This window comes from Balaenoptera musculus, chromosome X, assembly GCF_009873245.2.
Source record: "Balaenoptera musculus isolate JJ_BM4_2016_0621 chromosome X, mBalMus1.pri.v3, whole genome shotgun sequence".
Taxonomy (NCBI): domain Eukaryota; kingdom Metazoa; phylum Chordata; class Mammalia; order Artiodactyla; family Balaenopteridae; genus Balaenoptera; species Balaenoptera musculus.
In genome coordinates, this window is record NC_045806.1 from 1,362,082 (window position 1) to 1,376,501 (window position 14,420).

The following is a 14,420-nucleotide window of genomic DNA, read 5'->3' on the forward strand; positions in this document are numbered from 1 at the left end:
CATCCACCGGGGAAGCTGCGTGAGGACTACAGCCCCGTGGAGGCTGGACCCCCAAACTCCCGGGGTCCCTGCCCACGACTAAGCCCACGATAAAGTGAGATGCTGAGAATAATCACGTTGGTTTCTTTTTTTTTAAGATGGACCATTTTTTTAAAAAGTCTTTTATTGAATCTGTGACGATATTACTTCTGTTTTATGTTTTGGTTTTTTGGCCACAAGGCATGTGGGATCTTAGTTCGCCGACCAGGGATCGAACCCGCACCCCCTGTATTGGAAGGCGAAGTCTTAACCACTGGACCACCTGGGAAGTCCCTGGTTTCCATTTTTAAAGCAAAGTGTCCTGGACAGCTCCCTGGGTAGCAGATCTAACTGCAACAATAATATTTATTGAACGCCTGGCGGGTGCTGAGGGAGAGATTTTAACGGTTCACCCACGTCGCTGCACTTGTATTTTTTAAATGGATAAAGGGATGATGTCACATCAGGGCTTCAAATGGTCATCCTTGTTAGTGACCATCCGTGAAAACAGCAGCCTCTGCGAACTGAAACACAGGAAAAGGAGCCATAAAAAATATCTGCTATGGACTTCCCTGGCGGTCCAGTGGTTGAGACTCCACACTTGCACTGCAGGGGACACGGGTTCGATCCCTGGTCGGGGCACTAAAATCCCGCAAAGCTGCACAGCGCAGCCAAAAAAAAAATCTGCTCGTTGATGGATGCATTTCATTGGTGAGTGGACACACGTCTGTGGCCTGGAATATCTCATCGTCACAGGTGGTTTCTACACTTTGTACTTGTGTTTTTTTTAAATTTTTTGGCTGTGCCACACAGCTTGCGGGATCAGCTCCCCGACCAGGTATCGAACTCGAGCCCCAGCAGTGAAAGCACGGAGTCTTAACCAGTGCACCGCCAGGAAATTCCCCCACTGTTTTTACTTCTATAGATAATTTTTGCCTTGCATAGAAAAGCCAAGCCACTCGTCTGTAGGATGTTTCCAATCCAAAGAAAACGTATACGTTTTGTGTCCAAGAAACTATAACATGTACTGTTTGCACTTGCCTGCTGGGATGTGGGCAGACTCTTTGCATGGTTTTCATGCTTTTCTAATGGACACTGGTCTATGATGCTTGCTCAAGGAAATATATCAAATATCTTCTTTGCCTGTGTATTTCCATGCTTAGGTATTTCTAACGTTTATTTTTTCCCTGTCTATTTCCATACAGAGCAACGCACCGTGAAAAGTAAATGGCATGAATGATATGTATATTATTACTCAAAATAAAGTCTTCTACTTAAAAATAAACCATGTGTTATTCCTTATAGAGAGAGGAAAAAAAAAAAAAGATGTGTCCTAATCAGGAGAGGATGAGAGAGAGTTATTTGCCTTACAGGGGAAAAGAGAGGAGCAGGGAATGAGAGAGAGAGAGAAAGACAGACAAAGAGAGAGAGAGACAGAGAGAGATAAAGACAGAGAAAGAGAAAGAAAGAGAGAGAGAAAGATATTAAAGACACAGAGAGAGAGAAGGGTATATTCTAGCTGGTGCCCAGTGGCCACATGAAGGTTTAAGTCCAGAACATGAGGAACATCTTAGAAAACTCTCGCAGACAATCCACCGTCACTCCAGGGCTGACCACGAAACCTACCTCCAGAGCTGGGGTCTGCCACAACTTTGGAATCCACAGACCTTACCATCAGCGGAACTAAAAATGCAAAAGTAAAGACGTCTGGAAGCGGGCAACCAAGGCAGTCAACAGAGGAATGCAAAAATGTTCGGAAAGAAGGATAGAAGATTCTGGAAAGGGATGAGGGTTCTGAAGCCACCTACAGAACGCGACCAGGAAAGGAGGTGCCCACGTGTCTCAGGGAAAATCTATAGATGGAAGGAAGCCTGTGATCTGAGGCAGGATCGGGGGTGGCAATGAACCCAGGTGTTTGTCAGCCCAGCAGGACCCGGGTGCTGGGGCTGAGTGCTTAGGGGTACTGAGCACAGTCACATCCTGGGCCAGTGAAAATGTCAAGCTTCAAAGAGCACGAGTGTGTCCAAAATCATCCTTAAGTCAATGGAGAAAACACTGGCTAGAGCATCATGGGGACAGGTCCACAGGTCACCCTCGTCCTGTTTCCAATACTGTCATCTCCCTGTCACCACAGAGGACAGACCGTCCCACGCCCCATGGCCACGGCAGAGATGCCACCACTTACTGAGGGTATTTCCCCAACGAGCAACTATTCGGACTAGAAATACCGCCTGGGGACCCGCTATAAGCACAGCCAGGACACCTGGGGCCAGGGGATCGGAAACGCCCAACTCTGCTAAGAGCTCCTGTGTTGCACTATTTCCAAAAAGACATCAAAGAAAGGCGGGAGGAGCGTGCATCCCCCTCGGGGAGGGTGCATCAAAAACAAAATCTCCTCCCACCCAGAAAACCCTTCTGAAAAGGAGACAATTTTATCATTGACTCACCGTGAAACCGGAGGGCAATCAAAGAAATTGCAAAGACGGGAGGACATGTCACCCTCTTACAGAGCGAAGTGGCTAAAACCCATCCCATGCACAGTCTGAGGATAAAACTGCTCCATCATCGGAAAGTCTATACATAATAGACGCCGGAGAGGGCGTGGAGAAAAGGGAACCCTCCTACACTGTTGGTGGGAATGTAAGTTGGTGCAGCCACTATGGAGAACAGGATGGAGGTTCCTTAAAAAACTAAAAATAGAGCTACCGTCTGATCCAGCAATCGCATGCCTGGGCATATATCCAGACAAAACTCTGGTTCGAAAAGATACATGCCCCCCAATGTTCACAGCAGTGCTGTTTACAATAGCTAAGACATGGAAGCAACCTAAGTGTCCATCAAGAGAGGAACGGATAAACAAGATGTGGTACATATATACAATGGAATATTACTCAGCCATAAAAAAAGAATGAAATAATACCATTTGCAGCAACATGGATGGACCTAGAGATGATCATACTGAGTGAAGTCAGTCAGACAGAGAAAGACAAATATCATATGATATCACGTATATGTGGAATCTAGAAAAACGGTAGAGATGAACTTACGTGCAAAGCAGATACAGACACACAGATGTAGAGAACAAACTTAGAGTTACCAAGGGGGGGAAGGTGGGGGATGAATTGAGAGATTGGGATTGACATGTACACACGGCTATATTTAAAATGCATAACCAACGAGGACCTACTGTATAGCACAGGGAACTCTACTTAATACTCTATAATGGCCTATATGGGAAAAGAATCTAAAAAAGAGTGCATACATGTGTATGTATAACTGATGCACTTTGCTGTACACCTGAAACTAACACAACGTTGTAAATCAACTCTACTCCAATAAAAATTAAAAAAAAAAAAGAAAGAGCTCCTGAATTAAGTGATGCTGGAGCATTTGGGTAACTAGAAAACCACTGCATTTTTGGACCCACTTCCTGGACGCTCAGGAAGGGCTTTGGCAGGAGGAGGCCCTTGAGCGGGGACACGGGATGGGCAGCCTCCTGTACTCCTGTGGCACTTATGGAATCCGCGTCAATCACGTCCAACAGCCCTGCGAGCTCCCCCACCAGCACAGGAGCAGCCAAGGGCCTTCCGCTCCCAAAGACAGGAGCAGCGCCCCGGAAAGCACGACACAGCGGGAGAAGGTCCCGTCGGGGAGGCACAGACCCCGGGAGAGAAACAGAAGGCGCTCATGAGGAGTGGTCCACGCATACTCACATCCGACCCTCCAAGGATAAAGGCGCGCACGGTGAGTCACCGGTTTCCCAAGAGACACATCAGACGCCTCTTTCTCGGAGGAAACGCCGGGCACGTAAATAAGGAAAGTATTCGGGCATCTGCGCCCCTCCCCCGAGGACTGGGCCCCGACTCCCTGCTTTCTCGACCACCCTCCCTGTCGGTGCCAAGGCCATGGCGGCCACTGCCGGGAAGACTGGCTCTAAGGGTACCCGGTCCCTGGTTCTCCATGCTGACTTAGGATACGGATTCATGAACGAATGAAGAACTATACCGACAACTGGGTTCCTACATATCTGGCCAGGCAAGCATCTTTGTGATTTTTCAGGGTTACCACGGACATATTTATTTGGAGGGAAAAACATAATGTTTAGTAATTCTTGATCTTGAGAAATATATCCACGCGCGTCACGGGGACAACTTCTACAAAGCTAAAGCGGAAGTCCTGAGGGCTGGGTACAAATCTACCGGAGTTCTGGCACAGGGATGGGAAACGAGATAAATCAATATTGATGTGAATAAATGATAACTATTGACCAGCCCGGCAGGATGCAGATCATTCTTGGGGTGGATAAACCCTCAGCTTCTCTCCTGAGTTCCCCATAGCCAGAGAGAGGTGGTCTGGTTCTATCCATGTCACGCTAGCGAGTGCAGAAATGTTCCGCGTCTGAAATACCAAACGTTTGCAAAATCCTGATTGCTCTTTTTAGGAATAAGTTTTAGAAATGCAGAGCACGAAGTCTAGCTAGACGTGGCCCCTGGACGTCTTCTCTGCGGGACACAGCTGGGGCTGTTTTCCATGAGACTTGATGGGCGAGCAGCAGTTTGTCCTATTAACCCAACTCCTCTGAACCAGTCACCTTGGGGCGGGGTGGGGGGGGTGGGAATTAATATCCCAGAGGAGGGTCCCAGGCATATCATTTTCAGAAACTCTGCAGACCCTCCTGGACACCAACAGTACCATCGACAGGGTTCCCCTCTGAGAAGTCCTGTAGTTGGGAAGCCCACTGGCATCTGCTGACTCAGAATCTCCCCAATAGCCATCCCTTCAGAACTGTCGTTTGAACACAGCAAAGATAAACCCTCGTGTACAAACCAAGCCACGAGATGAATGAGAAAATCCTTCACTTCCCCCAAATCAGCTAAGTCCGCCCCGAGCCCCGGGCACACTGGGCTGGAAATGAATCCATTGTCAGTCTGGACTGGACCATCCTGGCTAAGCCCTGGCCCGAGGGGCATTTATCCCTGGAGCCGTCCACCCATCCTGGGTACCAGAGGGGGATGCCCGTTCCTAAGTCCCGGGGTTGCCAACACTTCTGTGGTCCTGTGGCGTCTCCAAGAGACACAGAGGCTCTGCAAAGGAGGGATCCTCTTTTTGTCCTCTAGGGCGTGTCCATCCGACAGCCTTCCTGCCCAGCACCGTGGGGAGTGGGCATCCATTATGGGCACCAGTATAACCTCCGCCCCAGGGCACATCGTTCCTGGAAGTTTCTGTCTGAACCCACAGGGGCTGTTACTTCCAAGTCCTCCAGAACCGGGCTCCTCCCTACAGGGACCCAGACGGGCTTCCGAGAAGAACCATCCTAAGTCTGCAAAAAAAAAACCCTACAGAGCCAAGAATGTGCCCAACCCGGCCAACGTTTTGAAAGATAAAGGGTACCACAAGACAGGAGCAAACACCACGTGTGATTTCAGCCAATCATCCTGTAATAACTGGACTCCCATTTCCGACTCTTGGAAATGGCGTTCGGAGGAGTCCGGGCTGGGAAATTCCATGCGTGGAATTTAATTTAATCACACCTGATGATGCCGTCTTCTCTTTACACGACCCTGTGTCACACTGTAACAGACGTTTTCTAGGGTCAGGCATTTCACAGAATAAGTCTTTGTTTAATGTTTGTCTCCTGGGCTAGAGAATGATTTGCACGAGGTCAAGGGCTCTTGTTTATCACTGTGTGGTTCCTGCCTGTGAATCACCAAGAAGGTGGGTGTGGTGGACAGAATAATGTCCCCAGAGACGTCCATGTCCTAATCCCCGTGTCGGGGACAGAATAATGTCCCCAAGAGACGTCCACGTCCTAATCCCTGTGTCGGTGACAGAATAATGTCCCCAAGAGACGTCCACGTCCTAATCCCTGTGTGGGGGACAGAATAATGTCCCCAAGAGATGTCCACGTCCTAATCCCTGTGTGGGGGACAGAATAATGTCCCCAGAGATGTCCATGTCCTAATCCCCGTGTCGGGGACAGAATAATGTCCCCAAGAGACGTCCACGTCCTAATCCCTGTGTGGGGGACAGAATAATGTCCCCAGAGACGTCCATGTCCTAATCCCCGTGTCGGGGACAGAATAATGTCCCCAAGAGACGTCCACGTCCTAATCCCTGTGTGGGGGACAGAATAATGTCCCCAAGAGACGTCCACGTCCTAATCCCTGTGTGGGGGACAGAATAATGTCCCCAAGAGACGTCCACGTCCTAATCCCTGTGTGGGGGAAAGAATAATGTCCCCAAGAGACGTCCACGTCCTAATCCCTGTGTGGGGGACAGAATAATGTCCCCAGAGACGTCCATGTCCTAATCCCCATGTCGGGGACAGAATAATGTCCCCAAGAGACGTCCACGTCCTAATCCCTGTGTGGGGGACAGAATAATGTCCCCAAGAGACGTCCACGTCCTAATCCCTGTGTCGGTGACAGAATAATGTCCCCAAGAGATGTCCACGTCCTAATCCCTGTGTGGAGAACAGGATAATGTTCCCCAAAATGTTCATGTTTTAATCTCTGGAACCTGTGACTATGCCACCTTACCTGGCAAAAGGGAGTCTGCAGATATGAATACATCAAGGACCTTCACCTGGGGCGCTGACCCTGGGTGAGCCCAGTGTAATTTCACAGTCTTTTATAGCAGAGAGGCAGGGGGTCAGACTCAGAGAAGGAGGTGTGAGGACAGAAGCAGAGGTTGGAGGGAGAGGGCGATTTGAAGGTGCTGTGGTGCTCGCTTTGAAGATGCAGGAAGGGGCCATGAGCTTAGGAATTCGGACGACAAAGCTGGGAACAGTAAGGAAATGGATTTTCCCAAGAGCCAGTGTCCTTTAGGGGCTCAGGAATCCCACAATGGTTCTGTCGCCCTGAGGTGCCTCTGGGGCACTGAGCAGAAACAAGAGGTCCTGAGCTCAGAGGAAAGATCTGGATGAAGGGGTTAAATCTGGGCTGAAGGTCAGCCAACGCGCGGATGAGATTCTCTGCAGAAAGAAGAGAGAGGGTGTGAAAAGAGGGTCCAGCAGCAAGCCTCCCCAGGTCCAAATGCAACTCTGTCCCGGTTTCCAGAGAAACGTTATCTTCCTGAGAGCCGTGCATGCGGGGTTTAAAATCTGCAGAGAAAAGGAACGTGGGACCATCGTAGGATGACTGGAGTCATCTCAAAACTCAAGGGCACTACAGATAAATGCTGGAGAGGGTGTGGAGAGAAGGGAACCCTCCTACACTGTTGGTGGGAATGTAAGTTGGTGCAGCCACTATGGAGAACAGTATGGAGGGTCCTTAAAAAACTAAAAATAGAGCTACCATATGATCCAACAATCCCACTCCTGGGCATATATCCAGAGAAAACCATACTGTGAAAATATCCATGCACCCCAATGTCCACAGCAGCACTATTTACAATAGCCAGGTCATGGAAGCAACCTAAATGTCCATGGACTGATGAATGATAAAGAAGATGTGGTACATATATATATATATATAATGGAATATTACTCAGCCATAAAAAAGAATGAAATAATGTCATTTGCAGCAACATGGATAGACCTGGAGATTATCACACTAAGTGAAGTAAGTCAGACAGAGAAAGACAAATATCATATGATAGCGCTTATATGTGTAATCTAAAAAATTATACAAATGAAGTTATTTATAAAACAGAAACAGACTTGCAGACATAGAGAACAAACTTAGGGCTACCAAAGGAAAAAGGGAGGGGGAGGGATAAACTAGGAGTTTGGGATTAACAGATACACACTACTATATATAAAATAAATAAACAACAAGGACCTACTGTAGAGCACAGGGAACTATATTCACTATCTTGTAATAACCTATAATGGAAAAGAATCTGAAATAGAACATATATATACATGTGTGTGTATCACTGAGTCACTTTGCTGTACACCTGAAACTAACACAACATTGTAAATTACCTATACTTCAAGTAAAAAAAGATGGTTAAAAAAAAAGAGCAGAACAGTCAACAGAGCATTGTATATAAACTAAATAAAATTACTTAAAGTGCTTTCCCTTTAAAAAAAAAACAAAAAACTTGGGCTTCCCTGGTGGCACAGTGGTTAAGAATCCGCCTGCCAATGCAGGGGACATGGGTTCGAGCCCTGGTCCAGGAAGATCCCACATGCCATGGAGCAACTAAGCCCGTGTGCCACAACTACTGAGCCTACGCTCTAGAGCCCACAAGCCACAACTACTGAGCCCACGAGCCACAACTACTGAGCCTACGAGTCACAACTACTGAAGCCCACGCACCTAGAGCCCGTGCTCTGCGACAAGAGAAGCCACTGCGATGAGAAGCCCGTGCACCGCAATGAAGACCCAATGCAGCCAAAACTAAACAAATAAAATGAATAAATTTATAAAAACAACAACAACAACAACTTAAGGGCGAGGGTGAATTATAGAGAACACATTGATATGTCTTGCCTATGGTGTTTTCCCCAGAGAGTTCTCTCCACTGCAGCAAATGTGCTTTGCAGACATATTTCCCACTAAAATTCTGTTGACCCAAAGCAGAGATCTGTTGGAGAAAGGCATCAGATTTGAGAAACATAATTTTCCCTACTTCCTGGCAGATGGAAGGCTGTACTGAAACTGCAGAAAAGACCCTCAGCGGATATTCAGTTCTGTTGTGCGTGTGTCTATAAAATCTCAGGAATCCTGCACGATGGCAGCATACATGGCACGCGCTGCCGTTACTGATTCCTGAGGGTGTTAAATTTAATGTGGAAAGAAGATGTGTGGTTCGACACATCGCCACGGCCCCTCCATGTAACTCACCTGTACATGTGGCGATTTACAATGTTTTCTTTCTAATCAAGGAGGACACAGATAAACACCCACCAAAGGAAACCCACCCCAGCGCTGAGGATCCCAAATTGGCCATGTCCTTGGAAAGCATTTATTTCTGCAAAGAGGTCTAAGGCATAATCATCTTGGGGAACTTGAAAAATATCAATCAAGCGTACATTAAATTCATTCTGAACCTTCCCAGAAGAGCTGCCAGCATTAACGACACGCAGAGTACTTTCCCAGGCTAAGTAGAGGGAAACGGTATTAGTTGTAGGTGTTTCATAGGTACCCAGACATCAAAGCCACAGATGCATACGTGTAGCTTTGGAGACACAGTTTATATCCCATGCCTTTCCCTTAAGTGAGAATTTCCAATTAAACAAGTGGATTGAGGAGAAGTATCTCTATCTGACCCTGACCCTGAACGCCAACCCCATTAGTATTATGGGAGAAAGATAAAATACGCAAGACAAAGAGAAAGGTGAGGAAATGACAACAAGCAGATCTCGGGAGCCGGAATCAGAGGGACAAGTGTCACAGCCTCAGGAGGAGGAACGATACTCCCTCCCCTTGAGATCTGCCCACATCCTAATCCCGGCATCGTGCATAGGGTTCCTTAGAAAAAGGGGTGCCAGCAAAAGGGACTTCGGAGAAGGGATTAGGTTAAGGATGTTTAGATGTGAAAATGACCCTGGATTATCCACGGGAGGCTCAGTATAATCACAAGGGTCCTAGTTTTCTCTGCCATCCAAAATACGAATAATTTGGGAATTCCCTGGCAGTCCGGTGGTTAGGACTCAGCACTTTCACTGCCATGGCCCTGGGTTCAATCCCTGGTCGGGGAACTAAGATCCCACAAGCCACGGGGCACGCCCAAAATAAATAAATGAATCCATAAAATTGCTTAAAAACACTGGTAAAGAGAAAATCTTAAAAACAGAGAATAAAAGACATCAAAAAAAAACAAAATACAAATAATTTGACAAATGTTTTATCTATTTGGGAAAAAAGAATAGTGGCTGTAACTCACTGTTTATGTCTATGCCTTTTACTGTATTAATTAATTAACTTTATTTTTGGCCGCGCCATGTGGCACGCGGGATCTTAGTTCCCCAACCAGGGATTGAACCCGTGCCCCCTGCATTGGGAGCACAGAGCGTTAATCACTGGACCGCCAGGGAAGTCTTTGCTGTATCAATTTAACTATTTACCTCCTTTATGTACTGGATCTCCAAGTCTGAAAGCAATGTGTTAAATTCTACCGGCACAAATGTTTTCCAGGATACTTAACAATCGTTTTCGTTCTCTGTATTTATTGTCTGGAGATGTTAATCACTGTGTTTCTCTTTGGAGAGTTTGGATGAACTTTTATGAAACAAGTTGACTGCAGCAGCGGAAGAGAGAAAGAGGCAGGGAAAAGGGCAGGAAAGTGAGAAAGCAGACGTGTTTCCAATGCTCCTAAGAGCTCAGCGTGACCGACAGCAGGGCTCTGGGTGGTCTGTGTTGAAGGTGGCCAGGGGGCAGGTGGAAGGCGGGGGGAGGGGAGATGCGGACCCCACATGTACGTTTGAAGAGTGCTGGCTGTAAGGATGACGTCAAGAGACAGCTGGGCATGAGGGTCTGGAACCCAGATCATGATCATCACGGAAACACACTGAGGATTTAATAAAATAACTGTTGTGAAAACACCCAACCCTTTGCATGTCCCTCATACATCTTAGCCCAAGTGGACCTGTCAAAGTATCAAATCCACAGGACACATCATCACACTGTACAACATTTCAAAGCAACATCCTAAAATTGATTATTCTGATAACGAAAGCCAAACACATCAGTGGAACAAAGTAGTGGGAATAATTGAAACATACATTTCCTTTGGAATCCCGCTTTCCCAAAGGACCGCTAGAGCTCCTGTCTGTGTCTGAATTAACCTCTGGATTTCACCAGAACTCACCGTTATTGACCAGGACGTGGAGCGGGATTTTCTTCATCTTGAACCTCTGGACGAACTGCTGAATAGACCTCATGGACGCCAGGTCACAATATAGAAATTCCACTGGAGAAAGACAAAAATGCGTGGTTAACCTCCAATTTACCGCAGATGCTAAGACGATTTCTAAAGAGGTTAACTTCTATCTCTCCTGGGAAGTAACACTGGATTAGAGAAAAGACGAAGGTCCATTGTGGGCAACATACTCTATGAAGACCCTCTATGAGTTACGCCCTTGACGATGCCCTCTTTTTGAGTGGGGGTGGGACTGTCCTCTTATATGGCAAAGATCCTGGGATGCCACCCCTATGACTGTATTTCATTACATAATATTCCCTCTTGCGAGCAGACTAGAGGAAGAGAGATTCTCCTGCTTTTCTGGAAGAAATAAGTTGCCTCGTTGGGAGACGGCCATGGCGCAAGACCCTCAGGGCAGCTCCTGGGAGCTGAGAACAGCTCCCACCCAAGAGCCAGCAGGACAGTCAGAACCTCAGACCTACAACCTCCAGGGACTGAGTTCATCCAACAACGATGTGAGCTCAGAAGACGATCCTGCGGTCCAGAGGGGAAGTTAGGCCAGACAACCCTTCTGAGCGGAAGGCAGTTTTCTGGGTCATTCTGCAGCAGTGTGGTCCTTGCACTGTCGCAGCTGGCTCTGCTGAAGGATCGTTTTGGGTCTCCCCAGGCCCAGCTCTTGGTAAGATGCTCACAGGGACATCCGTGGTCCCAGGACCCAGGAACAGAGGGGAGTAAGGCTTCCATATCCTAAGGACCAGCACCTACTGTGCCATACATCTCAGGGGTGAGACATGCCTGCAGGATTTTGTTGGTTTGTGGTTTCTGTAGGAAGTTTTAAATATAATTACACCTGAGCGCCAGCAAAAGTACTCGCTTGGGAAGGTACATATTTTGGAACACATACGTTAGTGTTCACTCAGAAGAGACATTTTAAGATAATCTTGAGCACGGAGAGTGGAACCTATGTGGGCCAAGTCACACAGCCACTGAAATATTTTCAATATTTCAAAATATTGAAAATATTTTAATAAATAAATAAATATATTTATTAAAATATTTTCAATATTTTCCCTAAAAAATTACAGTGGGAGTGGGGATGGGCATGCTCCTGGATCAGAGTTACTCAGCGTGGCCTACGGACACGCACCATCCTGTGATCTGTTGGTTACCAGTCTGCCAGAGGACACGGTCAGAAATTGAGGATGTGTTTAGAAATTTTAAAAAAAAGTCATTTTATGTTTGCTGAATCCAGTAATTAAAAAAAAAAAAAGCAACACTGGGCACTCCCGTTTTGCATGTTTCTTAAATGTATTTTTTCTCATAATTCCTTTCTATTCTGTCTCCAATGGCATCAGGCTGTGACAGACTGGGGACAAGGGAGCTTGGCCACAGGGCGTTTGGAAGTTCTGCTCTAGAACACGGTGCCATCTGGATAGGCATTCCTGACACACTGTTCTAACTTTCGCCTGAAACACTCCCAAGAATGCAAAAAAAAAAAAAAAAAAAAGAAGAAGAAGAGGAAAACTCACACTACTGCTAATAACTCGAACCCACGGTAAAAGGATGGGTGGACCCACACACTCAGCTTCCAGAAATAGAGCACTGTTACTGGATCTCCGAAATGTCAGAAGATGATTTTTCCCTGCTCCTTGGGGGAAAAGGATCAGAAATGACCAGAAACATGAGGACTGATGTTCCACGTTGAGAGCGCTACCTTGTGAAGGAGCTACTGGGTTTTGCTTCTTTTCTGCCCATTCTTGTCATTAGCACCCACTTTCTACATCCTTTCAGGAGCCGCCCCCCACCCCTCACCTCTACAACAGCATCAGTGGCAGGACGAGGGGGTGACACTGCACAGGGAATATGAGCCCCCAAATCAAGCCCTACCACTGAGGAGGGCAGACTGTTCCCTGCAGACCACAAGGCTTTAAGGGCTCCATCCCTGAGAAAAGAAACGCCCAAGACAAGCTGCAAACTGTGAGGTCTGCACCCCATCAAGCAGAAGCAACAGGATTGATCACTGACAGGATATGGGGACTCATGCACGCTAGCACGCTAGGGGCTCACCTAAAACCCAAGTAGGCGCTGCATCCCCCAACAATGCACGCGGTGAGAGGGGACAGGGGTAATTGACACAGCAGGGCTCCTGGCAGGCAGAAGGAGACACAAGTGACATTCTTCATTTTACCTGGGGTGCCATCACAAACACCTTCATTTCCATCTGGATAATTAGAGGAATGAAGGTTGCGATGTTTTGAGAACGGTCAAGGTACCCCTAGGAAATAAGAAATAGAACATCTGCCATGCAGAGGACTGGAACATAGGAGGTATACCAGTTGCCCGGGTAGCAAAACAGGAGACCTAGGAAACAGGTAGGGGTGCAGCTTGAAAGAGTAAGAGTGAAGCCCAAGGGGCTGGTCAGGATGCAAAACCAAGATGGTAGGGGCTTCCCTGGTGGCGCAGTGGTTGAGAATCTGCCTGTTAATGCAGGGGACACGGGTTCGAGCCCAGGTCTGGGAAGATCTCACATGCCGCGGAGCAACTAGGCCCGCGAGCCACAACTACTGAGCCTGTGCGTCTGGAGTCTGTGCTCCGCAACAAGAGAGGCCACGACAGTGAGAGGCCCGTGCACCGTGATGAAGAGTGGCCCCCGCTTGCCGCAACTAGAGAAAGCCCTCGCAGAGAAACGAAGACCCAACACAGCCAAAAATTAATTAATTAATTAATTAATTAATTTTTTTAAAAACCAAAAAACCAAGATGGTAGCCTTGTATGGGAAGACCACACTCAGAGTTCTTCTGAATATTCATTATAGAGCTTTTTAAAGCAGGGATTGAAAATTAAAAGGCTGAAAAGTATCAGGCAAACAAGCAGAAACCAAGCAGGGCTGGCCCTACTGACATAAGGTGGAGATGATTCAGGACTAAAATATTAATGGGGCAACATGGATCGTTATCTGTGGGTCCAACGCTCAGTCAATTTGAAGTCACGAAAGTCATGTGCCATGTTCTCAGAATAACACAATATCACAGTCTATTTCTCAGGAACTCTTGGGAACGCAGGGAGAAGTGGACAGAACCAAAATGGTTATGGGAGAAATGAGTGTACATCTCTGAGCATCTGACAGATCGACAGACCAAAAAAAAAAGACAAAGACCCAGAGAAGACTGTGAATAATATATCTGACAAGGCTGAAAATGCAAATTTACAAATAGGGACGAGTCTATCGTAGGAAGAAGATTTTAAAATTATAGGTGTGTGCTTCTAACGATATTAACAATATGCTAGATTTACAAGTAAAATATGAACATCTCAAGGAAATGAATGCTTTTCTGAGAAAAATACTGATTGTTACGACCTAATCAAGGAAATTAGGACTAATCAGAGCAAAGAATATGGGAGAAATAGAAAAATTAATGAAAGAACGACATCCAGAAAAGGCAGGGACAGTGTCCATGGTATTTTATCAAATTTTTTCTGACTTTCAAAAAATAGATAATCCCACCTCTATTGACTGATTTAGAACACGCGGGTGGGGGGAAAAGCCTGAGTTTATTCTTTTTATGAAGTGTGCCATGTTCTGATACAAA

At 46.7% G+C, this 14,420-nt stretch overlaps 1 protein-coding gene across 1 annotated transcript in view; it reads right to left on the bottom strand.

Annotated features, from left to right (window-relative positions):
* DHRSX (dehydrogenase/reductase X-linked) overlaps positions 1-14,420 on the bottom strand; it is a 194,560-nt gene that overhangs the window by 45,447 nt on the left and 134,693 nt on the right. Inside the window, exon 4 of the mRNA XM_036840273.1 lies at positions 10,777-10,878. Within this exon, the coding sequence (XP_036696168.1) occupies positions 10,777-10,878 (102 nt within the window). The remainder of the gene's footprint in view (positions 1-10,776; positions 10,879-14,420) is intronic.